This window comes from Stegostoma tigrinum, chromosome 1 (assembly GCF_030684315.1).
Source record: "Stegostoma tigrinum isolate sSteTig4 chromosome 1, sSteTig4.hap1, whole genome shotgun sequence".
NCBI lineage: Eukaryota > Metazoa > Chordata > Chondrichthyes > Orectolobiformes > Stegostomatidae > Stegostoma > Stegostoma tigrinum.
The window spans coordinates 63,419,015-63,441,806 of NC_081354.1; the positions used below are offsets into that span (position 1 = coordinate 63,419,015).

Genomic DNA, 22,792 nt, shown 5'->3' on the forward strand with positions numbered 1-22,792 from the left:
CCAGAACTTGCTTTTAAGTTGGTAGGCATTTTTTTGGCGCCAAACTCTTCCAATATATTTTGCCATGACAATCGGAGCAAATGCTCTGATACATGTCACTTGGTGGACTGTTCTTACCAGCAATGGACTTTGTTCCATTGGTACTAAAAACAATATATTATAGTCAGACAGTATGTTGATTTATGATATGATGTTGGGAAATCTGGAGCCAAGGGGTCACTGCTTAAAAGTAAGGAATTGCCCATTTGAAACAGCGAAGAGACAAAAGATTTTCAGAGGATTGAAAGTCAAGTCTTTGGAACACCTTTCTTGAAAAAACTGTGGGAGTAGAGCCTTCGAATATTTTTAAGATAGCTGGATAGATTTTTGATTATACAAAGGAGTGCAAGGCTAGCTGGGTAGACAGCAGTATGGGTTTGAAGTTACAATCGTATCAGCCATAATCTAACAAATGGAGGAGCAGAATAGTGGAGTTGAATGGTCCACCATTCTTTCTTGTTAGAAGAATGAGAGCAGGAAGTTACTGTCAGCATTTAACATTAAAACTGCCTGACGTTGAGAATTGACATTTCAGTAAATGTATTGCCTGGATGTTAGCTGCTGCAGTTTTTTTTGTGGATTGATTTCTCTGGACATGTTATGACACCTCAATGGCCATCACAAGCTGAGTTGAGACTTGGATCTGTATCTTTTGACACCGAGATTAGGGTACTACGTCACAAGAGCCTTTTTAATGCTATGCATTGACACAACAACTGATAAGACTAGGAGGGTAACAGTTTATTATAAATTGATGTCAAGATCAATACAGAAGGAATTGGGCCTCATGGCATAGTGGTAGTATCCCTGCCTTTTGAACCATAAGGCTGGCATTCAAGTCCAACCTACCCCAAAGTTATGTAATAACTCATCTGAGTAAATTGAATAGACATATCTATAAACAGAATTTCTGGATCTGGGGGAAGAGGAATGTTGAATGTGTAGTTGATAACCAATCTTAATATATCCCTTAATTTATAGTTTCTGTTATTTCAAATCAATTAGCACTGAAGTGAGTTTGAATTCATAGCATTTCATCTTGTGTATGTGCGTAAAAACTCATTAGCATCACAAGCAATTATAAGTGACTTCTGAGATCACACCAGGTCAGATTGACAGAAATGAATTATTCCTTAACCAAAATGAGTGTAATCCAATTTGTAAGTACTTCCTTCTAACCAAATTGAAATCAAAATCCTAAAAGAAAATGTAGAGAAGAGTCCATAAGCATTCCCATCTTTAGAACCCAGCATTAAAGTGCAAAAAACATGGTTGAAATATTTGTAGCCATCCGTCAGAAATGCTGAATGTATTTTCCTTCTCTCCTTGGACTTGAGGTCTCCTTCATCACTAAAGCAAATTTGATCTTCTCCATGTGACATAAGAAATGATTGAATGCTACAGAAGGCTCTAAACATCCTCATGCATGAATCAAGGTATACTAATATACAGGTGCAGCATGTAATTGAGGAAAGTAAAGGAATGTTATCATTTATTACGAGGGAGTTTACTGAAAAAGTTGAGAGGGTATGCATTAGTGTCGTATCAATGTCTCGTCTAACTGGAATCCTCATTACAACCTTGGTTCAAACATCGGCTAACATGCTAAATTTCAGATAATTTCACTTTTTCACAGATGCACTTGATAACAACATATATTCAACCCAGTGTGACATCAAAAAAGCTTTGTTAAAGTTGAAGTCAAATCAGCTGCAGGGAGGACAATGACAGCTATCAGTGTAATACAACTTCCTTATCGTTGGAATCGCAGTTGGTATAAAGGTGGCTGGTGTTGATTTGTTGGAGTATAAATATCATGCTATAAGACACCATTGCTGGAGTTCCAGCATCTGTTCTATCATTAGGTCAGGGAAGCTTGCTGGTGGCTACAGTGTTCAGCCCTTTTTACAACTCCTCTCAATTTTGCATCCATGCTGCCACTGCCCATTTATTCCATGGAGTTCAGTTTACAAAACACAATTATTGCATGTACTTTGTCAAATACCCTTTAAAAGTTCATTACGTAGCATTAGCTATACTGTGCTCATCTGTCATCTGCTGTCACATCAAACATTCAAATCAAGTTAGTCAAACGTGATTTGCCCGGAAATCTTACCAATTTGAGATTTTTTTTAAAATCAATAGACAAAGGATATATTAAATTGCCCCAGCAGGTACAAAATATTGTGATACAAAACTGCCCAAATCAGAATCTGCCACTTCAATTATTAACGTTTAACTCCATATATAGAATATATGAGGTTCACAAGGAAGAGGTATTGGAAATCCTACAGAGGGTGAAGATAGATAAGCACCCTGGGCCAGATGGGATTTATCCTAGGATCCTCTGGGAAGCCAGGGAGGAGATTGCCGAGTCTTTGGCATTGATCTTTAACTCATCATTGTCTACAGGAATAGTGCCAGACGACTGGAGGATAGCAAATGTGGTTCCCCTGTCCAAGAAGGGGAGTAGAGACAAGCCTGGTAATTATAGACCAGTGAGCCTTACCTCAGTTGTTGGCAAAGTGTTGGAAAAGGTTATAAAGGATAGGATTTATAATCATCTAGAAAAGAATAATTTGATTAGGGATAGTCAGCACGGTTTTGTGAAGGGAAGGTCGTGCCTCAAAACCTTATTGAGTTCTTTGAGAAGGTGACCAAACAGGTAGATGAGAGTAAACCGGTTGATGTGGTGTATACGGATTTCAGCAAGGCGTTCGATAAGGTTCCCCACAATAGGCTATTGTACAAAATGCGGAGGAATGGAATTGTGGGAGATATAGCAGTTTGGATCGGAAATTGGCTTGCTGAAAGAAGACAGAGAGTGGTAGTTGATGGGAAATGTTCATCCTGGAGAGCAGTTACTAGTGGTGTACCGCAAGGGTCGATGTTGGGTCCACTGCTGTTTGTCATTTTTATAAATGACCTGGATGAGGGCGTAGAAGGATGGATTAGTAAATTTGCAGATGACACTAAGGTCAGTGGAGTTGTGGATAGTGACGAAGGATGCTGTAGGTTGCAGAGAGACATAGATAAGCTGCAGAGCTGGGCTGGGAGGTGGCAAATGGAGTTTAATGCAGACAAGTGTAAGGTGATGCACTTTAGTAAGAGTAACCGGAAGGCAAAGTACTGGGCTAATGGTAAGATTCTTAGTAGTGTAGATGAGCAGAGAGATCTCGGTGTCCGTGTACACATATCCTTGAAAGTTGCCACCCAGGTTGACAGGGCTGTTAAGAAGGCATACAGTGTTTTAGCTTTTATTAAGAGGGATCAAGTTCCGGAACCAAGAGGTTATGCTGCAGCTGTACAAAACTCTGGTGCGGCCGCACTTGGAGTATTGTGTACAGTTCTGGTCACCGCATTATAAGAAGGATGTGGAAGCTTTGGAAAAGATGCAGAGGAGAAGATACTAGGATGTTGCCTGGTATGGAGGGAAGGTGTTACGAGGAAAGGCTGAGGGACTTGAGGCTGTTTTCATCAGAGAGAAGAAGGTTGAGAGATGACTTAATTGAAACATAATCAGAGGGTTAGATAGGGTGGATAGGGAGAGCCTTTTTCCTAGGATGGTGACGGCGAGCACGAGGGGACATAGCTTTAAATTGAGGGGTGAAAGATATAGGACAGATGTCAGAGGTAGTTTCTTTACTCGGAGTAGTAAGGGATTGGGACGCTTTGCCTGCATCAGTAGTAGATTCGCCAACTTTAGGTACATTTAAGTCGTCATTGGATAAGCATCTGGACATACATGCAATAGTGTCGGTTAGATGGGCTTCAGTTCGGTATGACAGGTCAGCACAACATGGAGGGCCGAAGGGCCTGTACTGTGCTGTAATGTTCTATATTTTAATATCACCCAAGGAGTGCCATTTAAAACGAGACAATAGTCCACTTGCTGAATTTATTGTTGTAGTACTGATGTCAGCTTTGGCTTCAAACGCTCATCCACAACATCTCTCAAACTAGGAAGCTCCCGTCAGCTTAAAACACAGCTGGAAAATATTATGCTGTGAAGTAACTCCACTAAGTAGAACCAAGTTTAGACCTAATTTTACATAGTTCTGCCAGTTCATAAGTGTTTACAAATGGAGTGGTTATCTTTCCATGGAGGGTGCCGGTCCGTCTTCCCTGGACTGACCTATCCCCTCCCTACCTCCCCACCTATACTCTCTCCACCTATCTTCTTTACTCTCCATCTTCGGTCCGCCTCCCCCTCTCTCCCTATTTATTCCAGTTCCCTCTCCCCATCCCCCTCTGATGAAGGGTCTAGGCCCGAAACGTCAGCTTTTGTGCTCCTGAGATGCTGCTTGGCCTGCTGTGTTCATCCAGCCTCACATTTTATTATCTTTCCGTGGAGTACTGGTTTGATACAATGTCATTGAGGGAATGTAACCACTTAATATCAGTAAACTGTTTTCAGTGGAGCAACCTTTAGCTTTTCATGCTAGTTGCAAGTAAGAAAAATGTATATCTTCATATCATATTGGACCTTGTGGAGCAGTGATACAGTTCCTACACCTGGATCAGAAGGTCTCTGTCCAAATCCCACCTCAGGATGTGAGGTCTACAGAGGTGTGTTATCACACTCTCCAGCTGGTTGATTTAAATAAAAACTATATCTTGGCAAATGTGGATAAAGAGGCCTGACGTCCCACCTCTGGTACTTTACAAGCTTGTTGCTGTCAGTTTAAATATTTTGGTAGATATTCTAGGCACTAACAACAATGTGTTGTGTGAGTGTATACTAATCAGTAGTGCACTGTCAACTTGCATTGATTCTGTTCAATATATTCAGAACTTGGGTGGGTGAAGTTTAAATCTGCACTGGTAAATACTGGGGCTAGATGCCAACAATGTGGATCTAATGTGACCGCAAAAATCTTATCAGTGTTTGTATATCACCAGTTACTACAGGTTGCACTGTACTTTTACTGGAACAGTTAGTGAATTGAGTTCAAGGTATAGTATGAATTAATCATGGGTGAACAGCTTTTCCGTTGCAGCTGCACACAAATATTCAAAACATTTCTCAACCACTGCTTATCGTGGTCTACCAGAATGCTCAATTTGGGGCACTTACTTTAAATGATGTTGCTGTATGCAATCATTTAAAAGGCTAAGTCCAGGGGACCGCGATGCTGCAGCCGTTAATCCCTGCTCCACTATTTCATCCGTGGATCTGAGACATTTCTGCAACAGAAGGCAGTCTCTAGTAGCTCTGACAGTCTAATAAATGCAGGCGTTGCATCGTGACAAACCCATCTACAAATGTGAAAACAAAAATTTTAATTTTAAGCTTTTATTAATAATATGGTTTATAATGTATGGCTCTTACTTATCAAGAATTCAGCTGTTCAAGCAGCTATTGCTCTGCTGCAGATTAAGTTTGTAGTTCTTTTGAAGCTTGTGATGACAAGCAATGATCCTTGACTTTCAGATATTCGAAGGCCTGTAACATGGTTATTTTAAAAGATACAGGAGGGAGGGGAAACTTTTAACTACCACTTGCCCATATTTAACCTTTTATAATCGGAAATGGTGGGGACTAGGGAGGCTGCGGTACTCAGTTGGTCATTCGAACAAGCGCTTTGTGTTGTTATAGTAGTCGTGAAGAACTAATTGTAATGTGGGTATCCTGGGTATCATATTTATTGCAATCCAGTGCTGAGCAGCAATTTGTCCACCCACCAGCCATGGGGGCAGAGCAGAAAGAAATGCATTCTGTGAAGACCCAGCAATTGCGGTAGGATGGTGGCACAGTGGTTAGCACTGCTGCCTCTTAGCGCCAGGGACCTGGGTTTGGTTCCCACCTTGGGCAACTGTCTGTGTGGAGTTTGCACTTTCTCCCCGTGTCTGCGTAGGGTTTCCTCCAGGTACTTCGGTTTCCTCCCCAAGGTCCAAAAATGTGCAGGTTAGGTGGATTGGCCATGCTAAATTGCCTGTAGTGTTTTAGGGAGGTGTAGATTAGATGGGTTATAGCGGGATGGGTCTGAGTGGGATGCTCTGAGGTTCGGTGTGGTCTTGTTGGGCCGAAGGGCCTGCTTCCACACCGTAGAGATTCTATGATTCTAATTGAGTCCAAAACTCTGTTTATTTACTAGAAGTGATGGCAGCAGGTGTCAATGAGTAAGACCACAGCACATTTAATATTGAATTAAATTGAGAAAGGTCAACCTGAAATAGTGAGTGAGAGGGGCAAGGAAACTGAATTGTATAAAAGCTAAATGGCAGCAGCCACAATAATGAATGCACATTGATTAGATGATGTTATGAAGGCACTTGACAGGTTTGAACAGAAGTGCAGGCTGATGTTCAGCAATTTTTTGAAAGGATGTAATGAAGAGGCCAGTGTCAACTACATCCTTTTGTGGACAGGAGAGAAAGTGCTAAATGCATTTAGTATTTGGAAGATGAAGGCATGATGACAATAAAATGCTAGCTAACTGAAATATTCAGCACACGTAACCCAGTCAGTTAAATTATTAGATTTGCTGAAATGGTTTCATTGCCCGAGGCAGGAACCAGATGAGCCTATTGATAATTTCTTAAGACTGAAAAATGCAACCAGAAAATGTAAATTCAAGGAAGCTGATCAGCTCCTCCAGGGCTGTGCACGTGACAAAGTACAAAGATTTGTTTGGAGAAGTCAAGCTCAATATCACAGGCAGTGTCATAGCACATGAATCCATGAGCAAGCAGGTGAAGGTGCTGGCTATATAAGTGGTTAACCTTGAACTAAGCCAAGAAAAAGGTATCAGATTTGATGCATTGAAATAGAAACAAACGAAAGCACACCGGACAAAGAAAGATGTGCAGAAGCTGTGGACAGTCGCAGGTTCACAGAGCTCACTGTATAGATCGAAGTGCATGGTTTATGGATAGCTCAACCACAGGAGAAAGATATGCAGAACAAAGAGAAAAGGCAGTAAAGGACTTTAAAGAACCAAGGTAACTGGGTGAATCAGAAGGGAAAGAAACAAAAACATCCATATCCTAGTAGATGCCAGTAAGATTAAGAACATAATAGATATAGAAGTTATATTTGCTTAAAGTAGCAGAATATAACAATTCCCAGAGAAAAAGGCATTCATATAACCATTCAGGCCAGAAGGAGGGTGAGCAGGAGGCCCAGAGCCATAAATCTGAAACACAAGACTGATTCTGGAGCATGAAGTAACATCTGTTTCAGAATCTTTCTGGAAACTTATTACCCAATGAATGATGTCTGATACTGAACATTGTCATCAATTATGAAACTAGTGATTTGTTTCCCACATAAAGAACTTATAGAAGTAAAAGGAAATCTTGTGAAGATCTCCAAAAAGATGTCATTACCCGAGTCATAGGGTCTACAAAATGAGTAAACTCTCTTGTGGCGAAGGAGGACCTAAATGGATGGCAAGAGTTTGCATGGTACCAATAATCTTGAGCAATAAAGAAGAATGACTATGTGATAACAAGGTGTGGAGCTGGATGAATACAGCAGATCATGCAGCATCATAGGAGCAGGAAAGCTGATGTTTCAGGCCTAGAAATGCATTTCTGAAGAAGGGTCTAGGCCTGAAACGTCAGCTTTCTTGCTCCTGTGATGCTGCTTGGCCTGCTGTGTTCATCCGGCTCTACATGTTGTTATCGCAGATTCTGCAGCATCTGCAGTTCCTACTATCTCTGAAAGAAGAACGACTACTGTCTTCCAAGGTGGGAAGAGATCTCAACAGCATGTGCAGGTACAAATGTTTTAAAGGAAAGTATGAGAAATAGTGACTGGAAGGTGAAGCTGGATGAGAAGTCTTTGCTGTTAATGATAGTCAGTGTGCCTTTTTGTACAAATTGTTCCATCATTTGGCCTTGGCCAATACTAATTCTAGCAGCCAAAACTGACATGACATATGGGGGCTGCAAAGAAGTATTTAACAAATTTGATGATATCCAGATCTGTGGAGTAGGAGGAAAAGATCCAGTCCACTATCTACATGGAGACCTGGAGAGACCCAGAAATGCTGAAATCAAGCTAAGCAAAGATAAATGCATTGCAAAGGTAATGGGATAGCATTCAGAACTGACAGGGTTGAGCTGCCTCTCAGTGAGTGGTGGGGGAATTCACGCTATCTCGGATAGAAGCTCCAAGACTTGTCAAAGGACAGAGAATGTGTTCTTTTATGTCTCGTACATCAAAGCACAGTGAACTTGCAAGAGCTGATGAGAGAAGCTGTTAAGTAACGTTAGTCAGAGACCCGTAAAAATTGCAACAAATCAAAAAGAACTAATATACAAGGAGGCAATTCTATCAAATTCTATTAGAGAAGCCGGCCATTCTGCAAGTTAATGCTACTGCCAAAGCACAAATCAGCCCTTGACAAGACCAAAAACAATAAATGAAATTCTATCTTTGCATGTGAGTGCTGAGACTAGACATGCCAACATAGGCAAGATTTTGGTAGTTGTTAGAGATGAGAAGTTTCATACATATCTCTACCTCTCTGCCGTAGAGAGCTAATGTGAAAGTGATTTATTACTCACGAGAACAGATTATAAGAAAAATCTGTGCAGGCCACACGTAAGAAAGCAGATGTTCTTGAAGCATCAGAGTTTCAATTTAATCTTGAAATATAAATCAGGAAGGGAAATGGTGCGAGTGAGCACATATTGTCTTTGTTGTAACCACAGGAGAAAAAGATCAAGGTATATTAAACTTAAAATCTCCAGAACTGATTCAAATTAAAGAAGAGACCAGCAAAGATGAACAATTAGAGATGTTTTCCTCAGCAAGTGAACAAGGGATGGCCTGACGAGATATGACCAAAAAAAGCCAGCAACATGACCGTATTGGCCAAAAAAAAATTATCTCACACTGGAAGAAGAAGTTTGATTAGCTGAATCCAGAATAATCATAACTAAAATGATGCAGTGAGGACTTGCCCAAAAGATAGATGAAGGTCACATTTGAATGGAAAAGTGTAAGCTCAGAGTCATGTCACCTGACTGCTGGATAGGTATCAACAAAGCCGTCAAAAGAATGGTGTCTTTGTGCGATGTATGCCAGAAGTACAGGGATACACAGCAGAACAAGATGATAATTACTGAAGTATCACTCCGATCATAAGATACTGTGGGTGCCGATTTATTCACGCGCAATCAAGAAAAATATCTTATGATTGCACATTACCACTCTTTGTTCCTCTTTTATCTCAAAGGTGAAGATTTAACAGCCATGACGATCACTTCAGCTGTCCAAGTTCTGTTTCCTGAGCAACAAATTTCTAAAAGAATACTTTGCTATAATGGACTCAAGCTGCCTCCAGCTCATTTAATTAGCTCACTGAATAGTATGGATTCAACATCACTCCACGACTGCATTATCCAAGTTTGTACAAGGAAAAATCTAGATAGTTATGGGTACCCTCTAATAATCTAAGTCACAAAGATCCAAACCTTGAATTATTGTCACTGTAATCTATACCCCTCAAAATTAACGTGAAGTAACCTGCGGAGCTGTTGAATGGGAGAAAGTGTTAAACAACTGATTCTCTCCTGGTCATTTGACGAACAGAAAAATAATCTCAGCACACGTTGGAATAAGACTATGTTTTGGCAGGCTTTTAATGCGCTTGTTTAGATAATTGAAAGGACAGATCTCCTCCAACTGCCCTGCAATTTGAAATTCAAAACCTTGAATAAAGATGTTAAATATGTAAGAGTATGTGATCTGTCAGATTGCTCAAGGTTTGGAACAATTTCTGATAAGCTATGAAGGTGAGTATGCCACAATACACTTGTTTTAAAATTTATCAATTTTTAAAGTACATTTTGGCTCTTCCATGGAAATGATTGAGGATTCCTTTTGAGTTTCTGAAATAACAGTGAATTTACAAGCATGGTCAGGCATAGTACATTTATTTTTTTTTCTTTGAACGACTTTGCAGAGCATTTCCTAAACTGTTGAAAAGGATTATTTACAAGTGCAGCATTGGTGCTCCTGATTCTGTGTTACTGTCTGGTTGGGATATTAGGTGTGTGTTTACTCCCAAATGTATCAGTGCAGACAAAATACTGAAAAGTGAACCCACTTTCCGGTCAGCCTGTAGGCAGTATCATTAACAAAATCCCACTTGGGAATTTTAGGTTTTGTGACCCACAGAAAAAGCAATTCAATGTGAAACTCAAATAATGTTTCCCTGTGTCTGTGTGTGATCGTTCTGTGCTGAGAATTGTAGCCAGCCTGTTTCATTTATGCTGCAAATGCAAATATGACGCAGTCCCAGAAACCCTTAAATTAACTGACAAAAGGCAATGTCAGGTGTGAAATGGAAAGTAGAGCATTATTTTTTAGGAGACAATTTTTATTACCATTTTTTATTGTATAAGTTGTCTGGAAGAGGGTGGGGGGGAGCTCAAAAAACCAAAAGCCTTGGAAATCCAGCAGCTGGCAGATGCCCAAGACACAATGCTGCTTCAATGCCACTAAGGTAGTACACGGTCCAAGCTACCGAGGTCTAAACCCTCTACGGTCCAAAGATGGACAAAAAACTGCTACACGGCAAAGAGGCAATGAACACCTGCTGGAGAGAGTATTTCCAAGAACCCCTCCACCCTAATGCTAAAGTTAACTTGGAAATCATCAACCAAATTCCCCAGAGACCCTAGCAAGATGACATGAGAGAACCTCCTGGTGCAACCGAAGCGCAAAATGCCATAGGAGCCTACGAAACAACAAGCATGTTGGTTCTAATGGGATTCCCAAGAGATCCCAAAGGAGATTGATCCGCAGCCCAATGCATACCCAAGAGCTTTGGTCTTGAATATTTGACTCAGAGGAACTCCCCTCTGAGCTCAAGGATGCCCTGATTGTGACCATGTTCATAAAGGGTAACAGGCTGACTGTGGGAATCAGAGGCATCTCCTTTCTGACAACCACTGATAAAGTAGTTGCATGTGTTCTTGCCAATTGGCGTCTGCCACTATCTGAAGAAATGCTCCCTTGAATCAGTGTGGCTTTAAGCCTTCCAGAGGAACAACAGACAGGAACTTTTGCAGCACACCAGTTACAAGAAACATGTCAGGAACAGAAGCAATCATTTTACATGGCTTTCATTTACCTAACTAAGGCCTTTACATAGTTTGTGATAACTGCCAGGGTTTCTGGCGGCTGCTATGCGTCTGCCCTGATAAATTCATCACGATCCTGATGCTGAGGCTGCTGCATGACATGTCTGTGACAGCATTTAGCAGCTATGCATTGGAGTCCTGAGGTTTTCACTGTGGAAACGGGGATCAGGCAGGGCTGCAACATCTCACCCTACCCTGTTCACTATCTGCCTCTATCTCACTGGCCAAACCCTGAGCCAAGGGAATTCCAAGTCATTTACCATATGGACTATAGCCTGATGAGCCTAAATAGGTTCAAGGCCGATTGGCGCTGTCTCCACTACCTCAGTCTTCCAACTTCAATTTGCTGATGACAACACCTTCACAGCACATTCTGCAGAAGATCTGCAGTGCATCTTGGATAACTTTGCCAAGGCATATAAGCTCCTAGGCCTAACCCTTAAAGTTTAAAAAAAAACTCTTAATACTCCATTTAACCACCACCCAAAAGCTCCTCCATCCCTCCTACAATAAGGGTAAAAAAATCGTCCCATTGAAAATGTGGATCACCTTCCAGACCTCAACAGCTTTATTTTGAGGCCAACATCAAAGCAGAAATACAACACCATTTGAGCTACACCAGCAGACCCAATGCCCGGCACAGAAGAATGGTATTTGAAGACCAAGCCCAGACTAAACTTCTTGTCTACAAAGCTGTTGTCCTTCCTACACTGCTATATGGAGCTGAAACATACATAGACTCCTACCTTTTAAAGCACTGGAACAACACCACTAGAAATCACTGAAAAATCCTGCGGATCACCTAGGAAGACAAATGCACTAACACCAACGTCTTGGAGGAGGCTAACAGCACCACCGCCACCATAATTCAAAAGCAACTCTAATGAACCGGCCATCTCATCCTCCCAAAACAGATCATGTTCCCCCAGCTGAAGCAAGGTCAGTGTTCTCCTGATGGCCATAGAAAATGCTTCAAAGATAACATCTGGATCAATGTCAACAACTGGGAGGGCATCACTACAAACTGGAATCACTGGAGAACCATAATCCAGCTGGAAGTTATGTGCCATAGAAGCACTCTGCATTGCGGTGCTGAGCAGAAGTGACTTTTGTGCAAGGAGCGACAGAACAACAGAAAGGCCCATCTACCAACACCTCACATATCTATTCCCACTCACCAGTGTCCAAATTGCAGTAGAATCTATGGATCCTGGATTGACCTCTTCAGCCACCTGAATACCGTTTAAATAGATCCCCTTATGGGGTGGGTCATTTTCTACCCTACATGATTGCCAGTATAATATAAATTGTGACAGTTATGGTACTACTCTCTCTCTCTTTTTCTGAGTTAGAAGATTTGGATTCAAGCCTGACTGCAGAATCTTGAGCATATCACCCAGCGGCTCAAAGTAGTATTGAGAGACGGTGCCATCTTGAAGATGTCACATTATATCAAAGTGCAGAATGCCGTCTTAGAAAGTTGCCAGCAATCCTTGACTATTATTCCTGGTAACAATCAGTGCCACCAGAAACAAATTTACCTGGTCAAATAGCTCACTTCTGTTTCTTTATACATGTTAAAATGCTGACTGCATTTTAAAAGCACTTAACTGACTAATGCTTTGGAGCATCACAAGGACATGGAAAGTGCTGTTGGTATGTGCAGTCTTTTCATTCTTTGTTCAACCAATTGTTTTATTGTGTCCTGGTTCATCAATTTTAAAAATAAACGCCTGATGAGCAGAAAGTTGAGGGCCCTATGAAATCCAACTTTAAAACCTATTAGTGTACGTTGATAGGACAACATATCGTTGCTTACTTTGTACAACTGTAAAAATAGAATGAACAGGCAAATTTATTGAATCTGAAGCTTAAATATTTGCAGGGGATTCCTGGCCTACCTCCCCTAGTTTTTGTAGTTTGCCTGGTATTCTCTCGTTCCCTCACTGCTTGTGCACCTTTAACCTGCAGTACGACCATTGCTCAAATGTACTGCCAAGGACTCGACCTTACAGCTGCACAGCAGTGATGCCAATCACCCCTCAGATTCTGAAACCTGGAGCTCGTGACACTTTCTGCAGATGTATTCATTTTCACTTCTAATGAGTTGGCTTGGTTAATGTAATGATATTGAGCTACTTCTATTGCCGTCTATCTTCTGTATCTTATCAGGTCATCTCTGAGTTGCTTATGAGAGGGAATCTGTAACTCACCCTCTTTGCTGGTGTCATCTTTAACTTGCTTCAGTTTTGGAGGTTTGCACGTTTTGAGTGGTTGATTTTTAGACCTAGATCTTTTATCTCCTCTACCCCTGTGGTGACAGCCAAGACAGGGTATCTCTCTTCCTGATTTCAAATTCAAATTGGGTCATAATGAAAGATTAACTCTGTTTCTATCTGTATGAATTTCCAAACAGGGGTTGGAAAAGGTGAGACATGGTTGTGTTGAATGTGATCATGTCATGCATTGTGTGGTGTGAATGTTGTTTGCCACTTATTAGTTAAATATTGGGTGATGTTGATCACATGGGCACAGACTGCTTCGGTATCTGAGAACCAAACACTACAATTATCAGTGAATATGCCCACATCCTAACTAATGGTGGGAAGCATGAGCTGGGAAATGTCTTTGAACATCGTTGAACCTAGCCTACTGACCACTACGTCACCATTGAGTCATTGCCTCAAATACTATTTGCTATTTTCTCTTCTCAGATGCTGCTTACTTTTAAAAAATTGACTTTAGTGGCAAAACTGACTAACACTTCAAGTCACTTGTTCAAGTAGCCAGACCCAATTGTTTTGCCAGACAGCGCCTTTGAGGCGGGTTGAAAGGATTGCTGAGAAGTAAATCCACTCCCACTCCATGAAGTTGTACCATAGGGAAACAGTAACGCTGGTCTTCCGGAAGAATTCATTTAAAGGTTGATGTCAGCATCTAACTTTCTAGGTCTAATTTGAAAATAATAAAGCAGCCTGATGGGAGACTGCAGTTTGGCGAGAGGGGGAAAGTACTTTTCATAGTACAGCACAGTGGCTCAGAGGTTAGCACTGCAGCCTCACAGCGCCAGGGACCCGGGCTCAATTCCAGCCTCGGGCGACTGTCTTTGTGGAGTTTGCACATTCTCCCCCTGTCTGCGTGGGTTTCCACCGGGTGCTCCGGTTTCCTCCCACGGTCCAAAGATGTGCAGGCTAGGTGGATTGGCCATGCTAAATTGCTCATAGTGTTCACGGGTGTGTCGGTTATAGGGGGATGGGTCTGGGTGGGATGCTTCAAGGGGTGGTGTGGACTTGGGCCAAAGGGCGTGTTTCCATACTGTAGGGAATCTAATCTGGTAAGTTAATATTCACAGTAAATTTTTAATTGAAATCATTTTTATATTCTGAATAAATGGACCACAAAAAATAACTTTGGTTATGGGAGAAACTGTTGATTCACATTGAAGATGTAGTATTTAAGCTATACCTCCTAAATATCAATTTTATCTTCAAGGCTATCGTTCTTGGAGGCTATTCTCACTTAGTACCTGAACATGTACATTCCAACAGTGCATGTCAATTGGTAACTGCAGAACTGCTTGACTTTCTTCTCTATTCTGAAAGGGATCCTTGAAAAATTAAAACCTATTCTGCTTACATCATATTGTAGCAAAAGTCCCATAATAAAATCTGCTTAAGAAGATTAGCTATTTATTTTATTCTGACAGCAGCTAAATGATCAGTGTAATGTTTCCATAGTCACTAAAACGAAATCAGGAGCATTGATATTTGATAAGGATGTGTTTGACTTCATTTGTAAGTGGTTAACTGGTGACATCTTGAGACAGTTTTCCTTAAATCAGTTTGTTGCATATCTTCACTCATTTCTTTTCCCTTGAGGAATGATGAGGCAGATGTTGAGAGGATTATCAGCATGTTTGAACATTTTCTGTTCTTCCATGGCAACATGTCCTGGAGTAGGATTTGAACCCGGAACTTTTGACTCAGAGCTAAAAGTGCTATTTACAGAACCAGAAAACCACCACAAATTAATATTAATTAATTTGTCTAAAGCTCAAATGTTTACTGTGAAACCTATATAATCAGACACTTAAAAGCTAAAAGGATACTAATTATCAGTCTGAAATATGCATGTGATAGATGCAAAACGTGGATGCTTGCAAATTATGAACTACTAACTAGCTGTAGTATGCTTGTCCATTTAAACCGTAAATCTCAGGACAATACTGACACAATTCTTCAAAGTAGCGACCATACCACAGTGTGAAGACGACAGTGTTACTGACCCTCTCTTAGTTGCTGTTGTTTACTCGTTTTGAACCTGACTCCAGTCAGTGCCCTGGTGAAGCTCTGCAGCTTAATAATGCGTCTTGGAAGATGCACAGGCATCCAACTGCACTTAGAACATGAGCATGCATAGGACGTTATACAATATGGTTATCTGTGATTGGAGATTGTCATTAGGAGAAGGTTCCCTGTACAATTACAGCCCCTGATGTCTGATTCTTTACGAATGTCAGTTCCAGATATTGTTGCAGTGGTTAGCAGCTGATCATTTTAGAAAGAACAATACAGCATAGGAACAGACCTGCCAAGCATGTGTCAGTATATTTTGTCCTCACACACAAAAGATGTCTTCACTTACAGGATCTGTATCCCTCTGTTCCTTTCCCATTTGCATATTCGTCCAGGTGCTGTCACTGTGTCGTCTTCCACCACCACCACCTCCGGCAGTGTGTTCCAAGCCCACTCCACCCACTCACCACTCTGTGTGAAAATGTTGCCTCCCATATCTCCTTTAAGCATCCCAACCCCCCAACCCCAGCTTCTTGAACCTGTGCCCCCTGCTAATTGACCCCTCCACCCTGGGGGGGAAAACAACTTTATACTTTCAACTCTATCCGTGCCATTCACAATCTTCAGCTTCTATCAGCTCGCTCTTAAAGCTCCTCATTCCAGTGAAAACAAACCCACTTTTTCTTAACAGCTAAGATTACCTCTCACCAGGCAACATCCTGGTAAACATTTTCTGTATCCTCTACAAAGCATCCATATCCATCTGATAGTGTGGAGACCAGAACAATATGCAATATTCCAAGTGTGGCCTAACAAAAGTTCTATAAAGCTGCATCATAACTTGTCTATCCTTGTGCTCAATGCCCTTTCTGATCAGGACAAGCATGCCATAAGCCTTTTTTTAATTACCTTGTCTAACTGCGCTGCTACCTTCATTGACTGTGGGCCTGCACAGCTAGATCCCTCTGCATATCAATACTCCTAAAAGGTTCTGCCATTCACTGTATAATTCACTGTACTTGACCTTCTAAAATGTGTCACTTCCCATTTGTCCAAATTAAACTCCATCTACCATTTTTCTGCCCATGCATCCAATGGATTTACATCCAGCCATATCCTTTAACAATCCTTCTCACTATCTGCAACTCCTCCTTTGTATTATCTTTGTATTATCCACAAACTTACCGCCACCTTCTCCTCCGAATCATTTATGTAGGACACAAACAGCCAAGGTCCCAGCACTGATCCCTGTGGAACACCACTAGTCACATTCCTCCATTCCAAAAAGCATCCTTCCGCCGCTACCCTCTGTCTGCTATGACTAAACCAATCCTGTATCCATCCTGCCAGCTCATCCTGATGCCATGAGACTTCACCTTTTGTACCAGCCTGCCATGAGGGACCTTGCCAAAAGCTTACTGAAGTCCATGTAAACAACATCAACGACTTTTCCCTCATCAATTAATTTCATCACCTTCTCAAAAAAACTCAAGCAAGTTAGTGAGGCACAAACTTCTCTGCAAAAAACCATACTGTCTACTGCTATTAATTCCATTCACTTCTAAATGCATATTAGATCTTGATCCTGAGGACCTATTTCTAATAATTTCCCTACTATCAACATGAGGCTGGAACTGTATGCAATATTCCTGTAATTTCTTAGATTATCCCTGCTACCCTTATTAAACAATGGGACAACATTTGGCTATTCTCCAGTCTTCTGTAACCTCACCTGTGTCCAAAGAAGATACAAACATGTCTGTCAATGCCCTTGCAATTTGTTCACTTGCCTCCCTCAATATTTTAGGATAGATCCCATCAGGACCCAGGGACTTATCTACCTTAACACTTTTTAACGTGCACAACACCTCTTCCTGTTTGATCATTTCAACTTCAATTCTTCAATCTAGCTGGGAAGAAAAAACTTAGAGCTTGAAATATTTGTGAAAATGTCTGGTAAGCCAAACATTAAGTTTCATTGAATCATCAAGCAACACAGGCATATATTTTCTCATGGTAACGTGCAGGTTTCCAGTATCCTGTTACTTACACCAATCTGCTATTGTTATAGTTTACCATTATAATTCCATGGTGTGGGAGTGGTGATCGTCTTAGTCCCTAAATAGTTCCACTTATTCATTTTCTTTATGTCCTGAAATCTTACCGAAAGTTGAATTATCCATCCTAATATTGCTTTCGTAGACTCAACATTCATTCCTTTTTTAAAATTATATGTGAAGCATATTTTCCACGTAATCACAATGAAATCATGGGGTGTTATTAAGAATATGACTAGGTGTTCAGTGTGCCAAGATTAAATGAATATGAATGTGCTTGCTGTGATAGTGCTGGTAATTTGAAAACATTTTGTAATGAAGAAAAATTGTTACAGTTTTAAAGCATTAATGTTAAAAGTATAATTTTTGTTTTTTTTCACACCTTGGGTAAATGAGCTCAATGGTGCCATGGCTAGCCAGTGAAATTCAGTTATTTATAAAGGAAATATTTACTGTTGGAGACTTCATCAGTCCAAAGCAATAACGAAGAATGCATTGTGCTGAACTTAGAATTCTGGACTGATGTTTCTTGTTTTGTTTTTAACTGTATCAGTCACAATATTCATTGCTGTGTGGTTGCTAGGTTACTTTCTGAAGTATTGTCTGCTCATCAAGTAAACTCAATAAAATTTCTTGTTTTCTGTAGATCGAAGTATTTTAGGACAAGTTCTATCGGGGAGCACTTCACTATAGAGGTAAGTAAATTTGTGGTGATTATACATCATCTGACTTGCACACTATATTGTTACTGTAGTACGGTCACTAAAATGGACGCATGAGTAAAATGGCACACACAAGATTTTTCCATTGAATATGCCGGTAGAAGATGGTGCTGCTTCAGCATTTAATGTTCCCATTTGGAGTGAAATAATTAGTATTTCTAGATGCCAACTTATTTAAAAAGTGTCTAGTTCATGGGTGCAACACTTATCTGCATCTTCCAATGTACTCTGTTGCAAGATTAAGATTGTTCCGTGGAGGAATAATCTCTGATTCAGTCCAGTTCCTCATGAATTTAACTGTTAATCATAAAATGTGAAGTATGTTGGCATAATTTTATGACCACTTTCTCCTGTGCCAGAATAAAACAAATGGCTTGCCATTAGAGTACGGCTGTTAGTGAATGATCAGTAGAGAATCTGTGTGTTATGTACAATTTGGGTCAGGTTCACCCCAAGGTAAATCTGTTTTTCTCTTAAATCACAATGAAAGTATGCCAGTCTTTTTGTTTGAAAACATTTAAAGCCTGTCAGGGGATTTCCTGTGGCCCCTCCGCAAAGGGGCAAAAATGAAAATAAACCAGTCAGGGATATAACAATACTTTTGAGCTTTTATAAGTATCTTTAAAAAGAGAGAAAGTGAGCAAAGTAAATATTGAACCCTCACAGGCAGACGTACAGAAAAAAAGCCTTGGGGATTGAGGAAATGGCAAGGGACATTGAACAAATATTTTGTACCTTCACAGAATAGACAAATTACAATGAGAAAAAGTGAGGAACGCAAACTGACATGAGGAGGAATTTCTTCAACTGGGGAGTAGTGAATCTGTGGGACTCATTGTGACAAAAGGCAGTAGAGGCCTCGTCATTGAGTGTATTTAAGACAGAGATAGGTTCTTGATTAGTAAGGAGGTCAAAGGTTATGGAGAGAATGGGGTTGAGAAATATATTAGTCACGATTGAATGGTAGAACAGACTTGATGGGCTGATTTCACCTAATTCTCATGGTCTAATTAACATACGTAGAGAAAAACCTTTAGGTTTGAGGGAATAAAACTGACTCAACCTCGAAATGACAGCCTAGATCGACCACCTACCTTTCCCCAGCCCCGCTTGCCATCCCCATCTCCCACCTATCCTCCCCACCTTTCCCACTGACCAATCCAAACTACCCCCTACCGGCATCCTCCCATCACCATCCCACCTACCTCCCTATAGCTCCAACCCTCCTCCCTTTATTTATTCCTCAGCTCCCTTCTGTCTCCCCAGTTCTGAAGAAGGGCCCTGACACGAAGTGTCAACTTTCCTGTTCCTCTGCTGCCTGACCTGCTGTGTTCCTTCAGCTCTACACTGTGTTGACTCTGACCACAGCATGTGGAGCTCTTGCTATCTTTGGCCTACATACCAAGTTTCTTGGAGATAACTGTGGACATAGTGAGTGTGCTGGTGATAATTTTCCAATATTGCATAGATTGTAGAATCGTACCAGTAGATTAGAAGTTAATAAATGTAGTTCGGTCCAAGAAAGGAGAGCAAGAAATAAAGGGTAATTACAGGCGAATTAACTTTGCAAAAACACTGGAATCTATTTTTAGGGGATTCCTAATAAAGCCCTTAGCAACCCACACTCTGATCAGATATTGTCACCATGGTTTTATGAAAAGGTAATCATAGTTGACAAAGTTTGATGCGTTGGAATAGGGCTTTGACAATTCATAACTAGAGTACTGAGAGCCCTTTCCCCTCCATATCTCCGGATGGATGTAATTGCCTTGGTGGCAGTACAGCAGTAGCTCACCAGATCAGTTCCTGTGCTAAATTGGTTGTATGTAAAATGAGAAGCTGAGTAAATTGCAATCTGTGTAGCTTTTGGTGTTTCAAAGAGTGGAAGGTGTTTCAGTGAAATCATTCAGTTCTGGAAGTGTTTGGCACCTTGGCGCGGAGGTTGTTTCCCCAGCTGACGAACCTAGAATACAGGGGCATAATCTCAGGATAAAGGACCAATCATTTAAGACTGAGATGAGAAATGGCTTCACTCAGTTGTGAATACGCAAATTACCTACTCAAGAGGGTTGTGGGGGCTACATAGAATGTTTTTAACATTGAATTTGATTTCTCAAGGAATTGAGTGATATGGGTAGCCAGCAGGGTAGTGGAGTTCAAGCTAAAGATTAGCCGTGATTGCATTGAGTGGCAGAGGAGGCTGCGGTGATCAAGATGGCTGATCCTTTTGCTAATGTTCATGAAGAGGGTTTGTTGAAGTTTCACAATTAGATGCATCTTTGATGTCAACAGTTTTCATCAAGACCTATGCTGACCAGCAGTGAAATGTTTTGCTGATGTTGCTCATTCATGCCATACAATGTGCAACATGTAAGCCCCTCACTTTTTAACCAGATCTTTGGAAGAGTGAGAAGACAATGGAAAGAGGGGGATACGAGTGAAGGGAGTATCTCTGATAAACTTGTACATAGCTGCAGGTATGAATGACTTTTTACATGTTAGTGCACTAAGTATTTTATCAAGTTCACATGGGAATTGGGGTCTTTAATAACTGAATTTTCCCAGCCTTTACTCTGTAGCATGAGATGTAATAACTATTACAGCAGTACTTAACTTTCTAAAATTGTAGCTTTGGAAACAAAAAGTAGGAATTGCATGAAGCAATGAGGTCATGTTGTGCATTGAACTCGTGTCAACAGTTTATCTGATGCCAAATGTACCCAATTATCAGTATATTTGTTCTGTAAATAAATTTTGTTCTTAGAAGGAATAAAAGCTAACCTTCAAATGGAGTTGGGGATAGGAACAGTGGATATCATCATGAGTAGCTGTCCCATGGGCATCAGCCAAAAAAGTTCAGATGATTGATGACACAGAGTAAACTACATGCCCCTAGAAATATAACGGCAAAGTGCTCAGGGCTGAGTGAGTCATCATCAGACCATTCCCAGCAGTTATCCTCATTGGGTAGTCTTCTCCAAATGAAAGATGGACCCAAAGAAGAGGAAGACCAGGCAAAAGTCACCTAACTCTTGACTAGAGAACAAGATGCTGCCCCACAACTTGAACAAGAACAACACATCCCACAGCAGCATCCTGTTGTCCTCATGCGTGGGCCATCTCAATTGTTACGGTTATATACTTTCTTAATTCAATTAACTAGTATATCATGCCTGAATTGCTGATTAACAGCTCAAGCTATCAGAAAATTGCTACAAATCATCGACTGCCTCTATTTGGTAACTGTGATCATGAACTCCCTAAGATCAACATTCGTTCCCAAGTAACCAACTTACAATTTGTTGTTGTTTACCAATTATGAGAAGCGCAATTATTTGTCTACAGTCTATGCTAGAACAGCCAAATAGTTAACATCATTAATCAGCACAGTTATATGCACCAGACGTTTTCTTTTAATCTTAATATTTGAATCCTTCAGAAACACTCTGTGCTACGGTGGAGACTAAAAGGACGTATTTTGTGTATTAACTCTAGTTTCATTGCCAATTTGAGGCCTGTAATATATTTTTAGACTTCTGATACTTGAAGTACAATTGATTTTAGTTTTTAAATTATAAGGCAAAAAAACAATTTTTACCAATACCACAAAGGCTAAATTTTGCTATGTGCTAGGACTCCACATTATTTATCCAATAGGGACTGCTCTACGTTTTTAAGCTATTTGTTTACAGCCTCATTTAATGCAGGGCTCCAAGAATCCCAGAGACTGGTTTACACCAACATGTGATTAATGACTCCCACTGGTTGCTCACTTATTGACTGTTCCCTTGAGTATTAAGAGACCAGCCTGGCTCAGTTATTGAATTTTTCAGTCTGCGGTTTAACTTTGATTTCAGTGTTCATAATTTATTAAATCATTGTGAAATCGTCTGTGCTTATCCCCTCTAGTGCTCCTATCACACAAAAAATTGGTTAGTAACTAGCTAATCATTTAGGCAACTGATGGTAAGGATTTATCTCATTAAACTTTTTGTGATTGGCAACTAAGTAGCACAACTCACCATGCACTGTGACTGTATTGCTGCTGTCTCTTTGATTACTGCATAGGAGCATGGCAAATGTCCTGCAAGTTGGTGATTGTAGCAGCAGTTTTGTCTGAAATCTGATAGAGCAAAACCTAAATTGATATGGAGTTCTTTCACTAGAGGTCACTGTTGACAGGTATTATTAATGGCTGCCTGTATGCAAATATTTCTGTTTATCTCAGGGTTTTTTGTAGGGAAAATTGACACGTTTGATTCTTATTGTGGTATATCATGATATCAATTGTCTATACATAGTCTCTTTATTGAGAGTCCCTAAAACACTCTTTCTCAGTGGGTGGTAGTAGTAGAAGCAGTGTGTTTAATTATTTTTAAGACCAATTAAATTCTTGATAAGCGAGGCAGTGTAAGGTTATCAGGGGCGGGCGGGAATATGGAATGATCAGATTAATTCCTGCAAGGAACACTTGCAATGGTCGATTTTTTTTTTGCCTTTTTCTGAAATTGGAAGGATTTGGCATAGCTACCATTCTTAGAGTCTGATTCTTTTGTATAAAATTTATAGCTGTCTT

The 22,792-nt window shown here is 40.6% G+C and overlaps 1 protein-coding gene across 3 annotated transcripts in view; it reads left to right on the plus strand.

The window, feature by feature from the left end:
- The window catches only part of ap1ar (adaptor related protein complex 1 associated regulatory protein), a 91,931-nt gene that overhangs the window by 26,716 nt on the left and 42,423 nt on the right, over positions 1-22,792 (plus strand). For all 3 annotated transcript variants that reach the window (XM_048535052.2, XM_048535044.2, XM_048535036.2), the window contains exon 2: positions 18,141-18,189. In XM_048535052.2, coding sequence (XP_048391009.1) covers positions 18,141-18,189 — 49 coding nt within the window. The remainder of the gene's footprint in view (positions 1-18,140; positions 18,190-22,792) is intronic.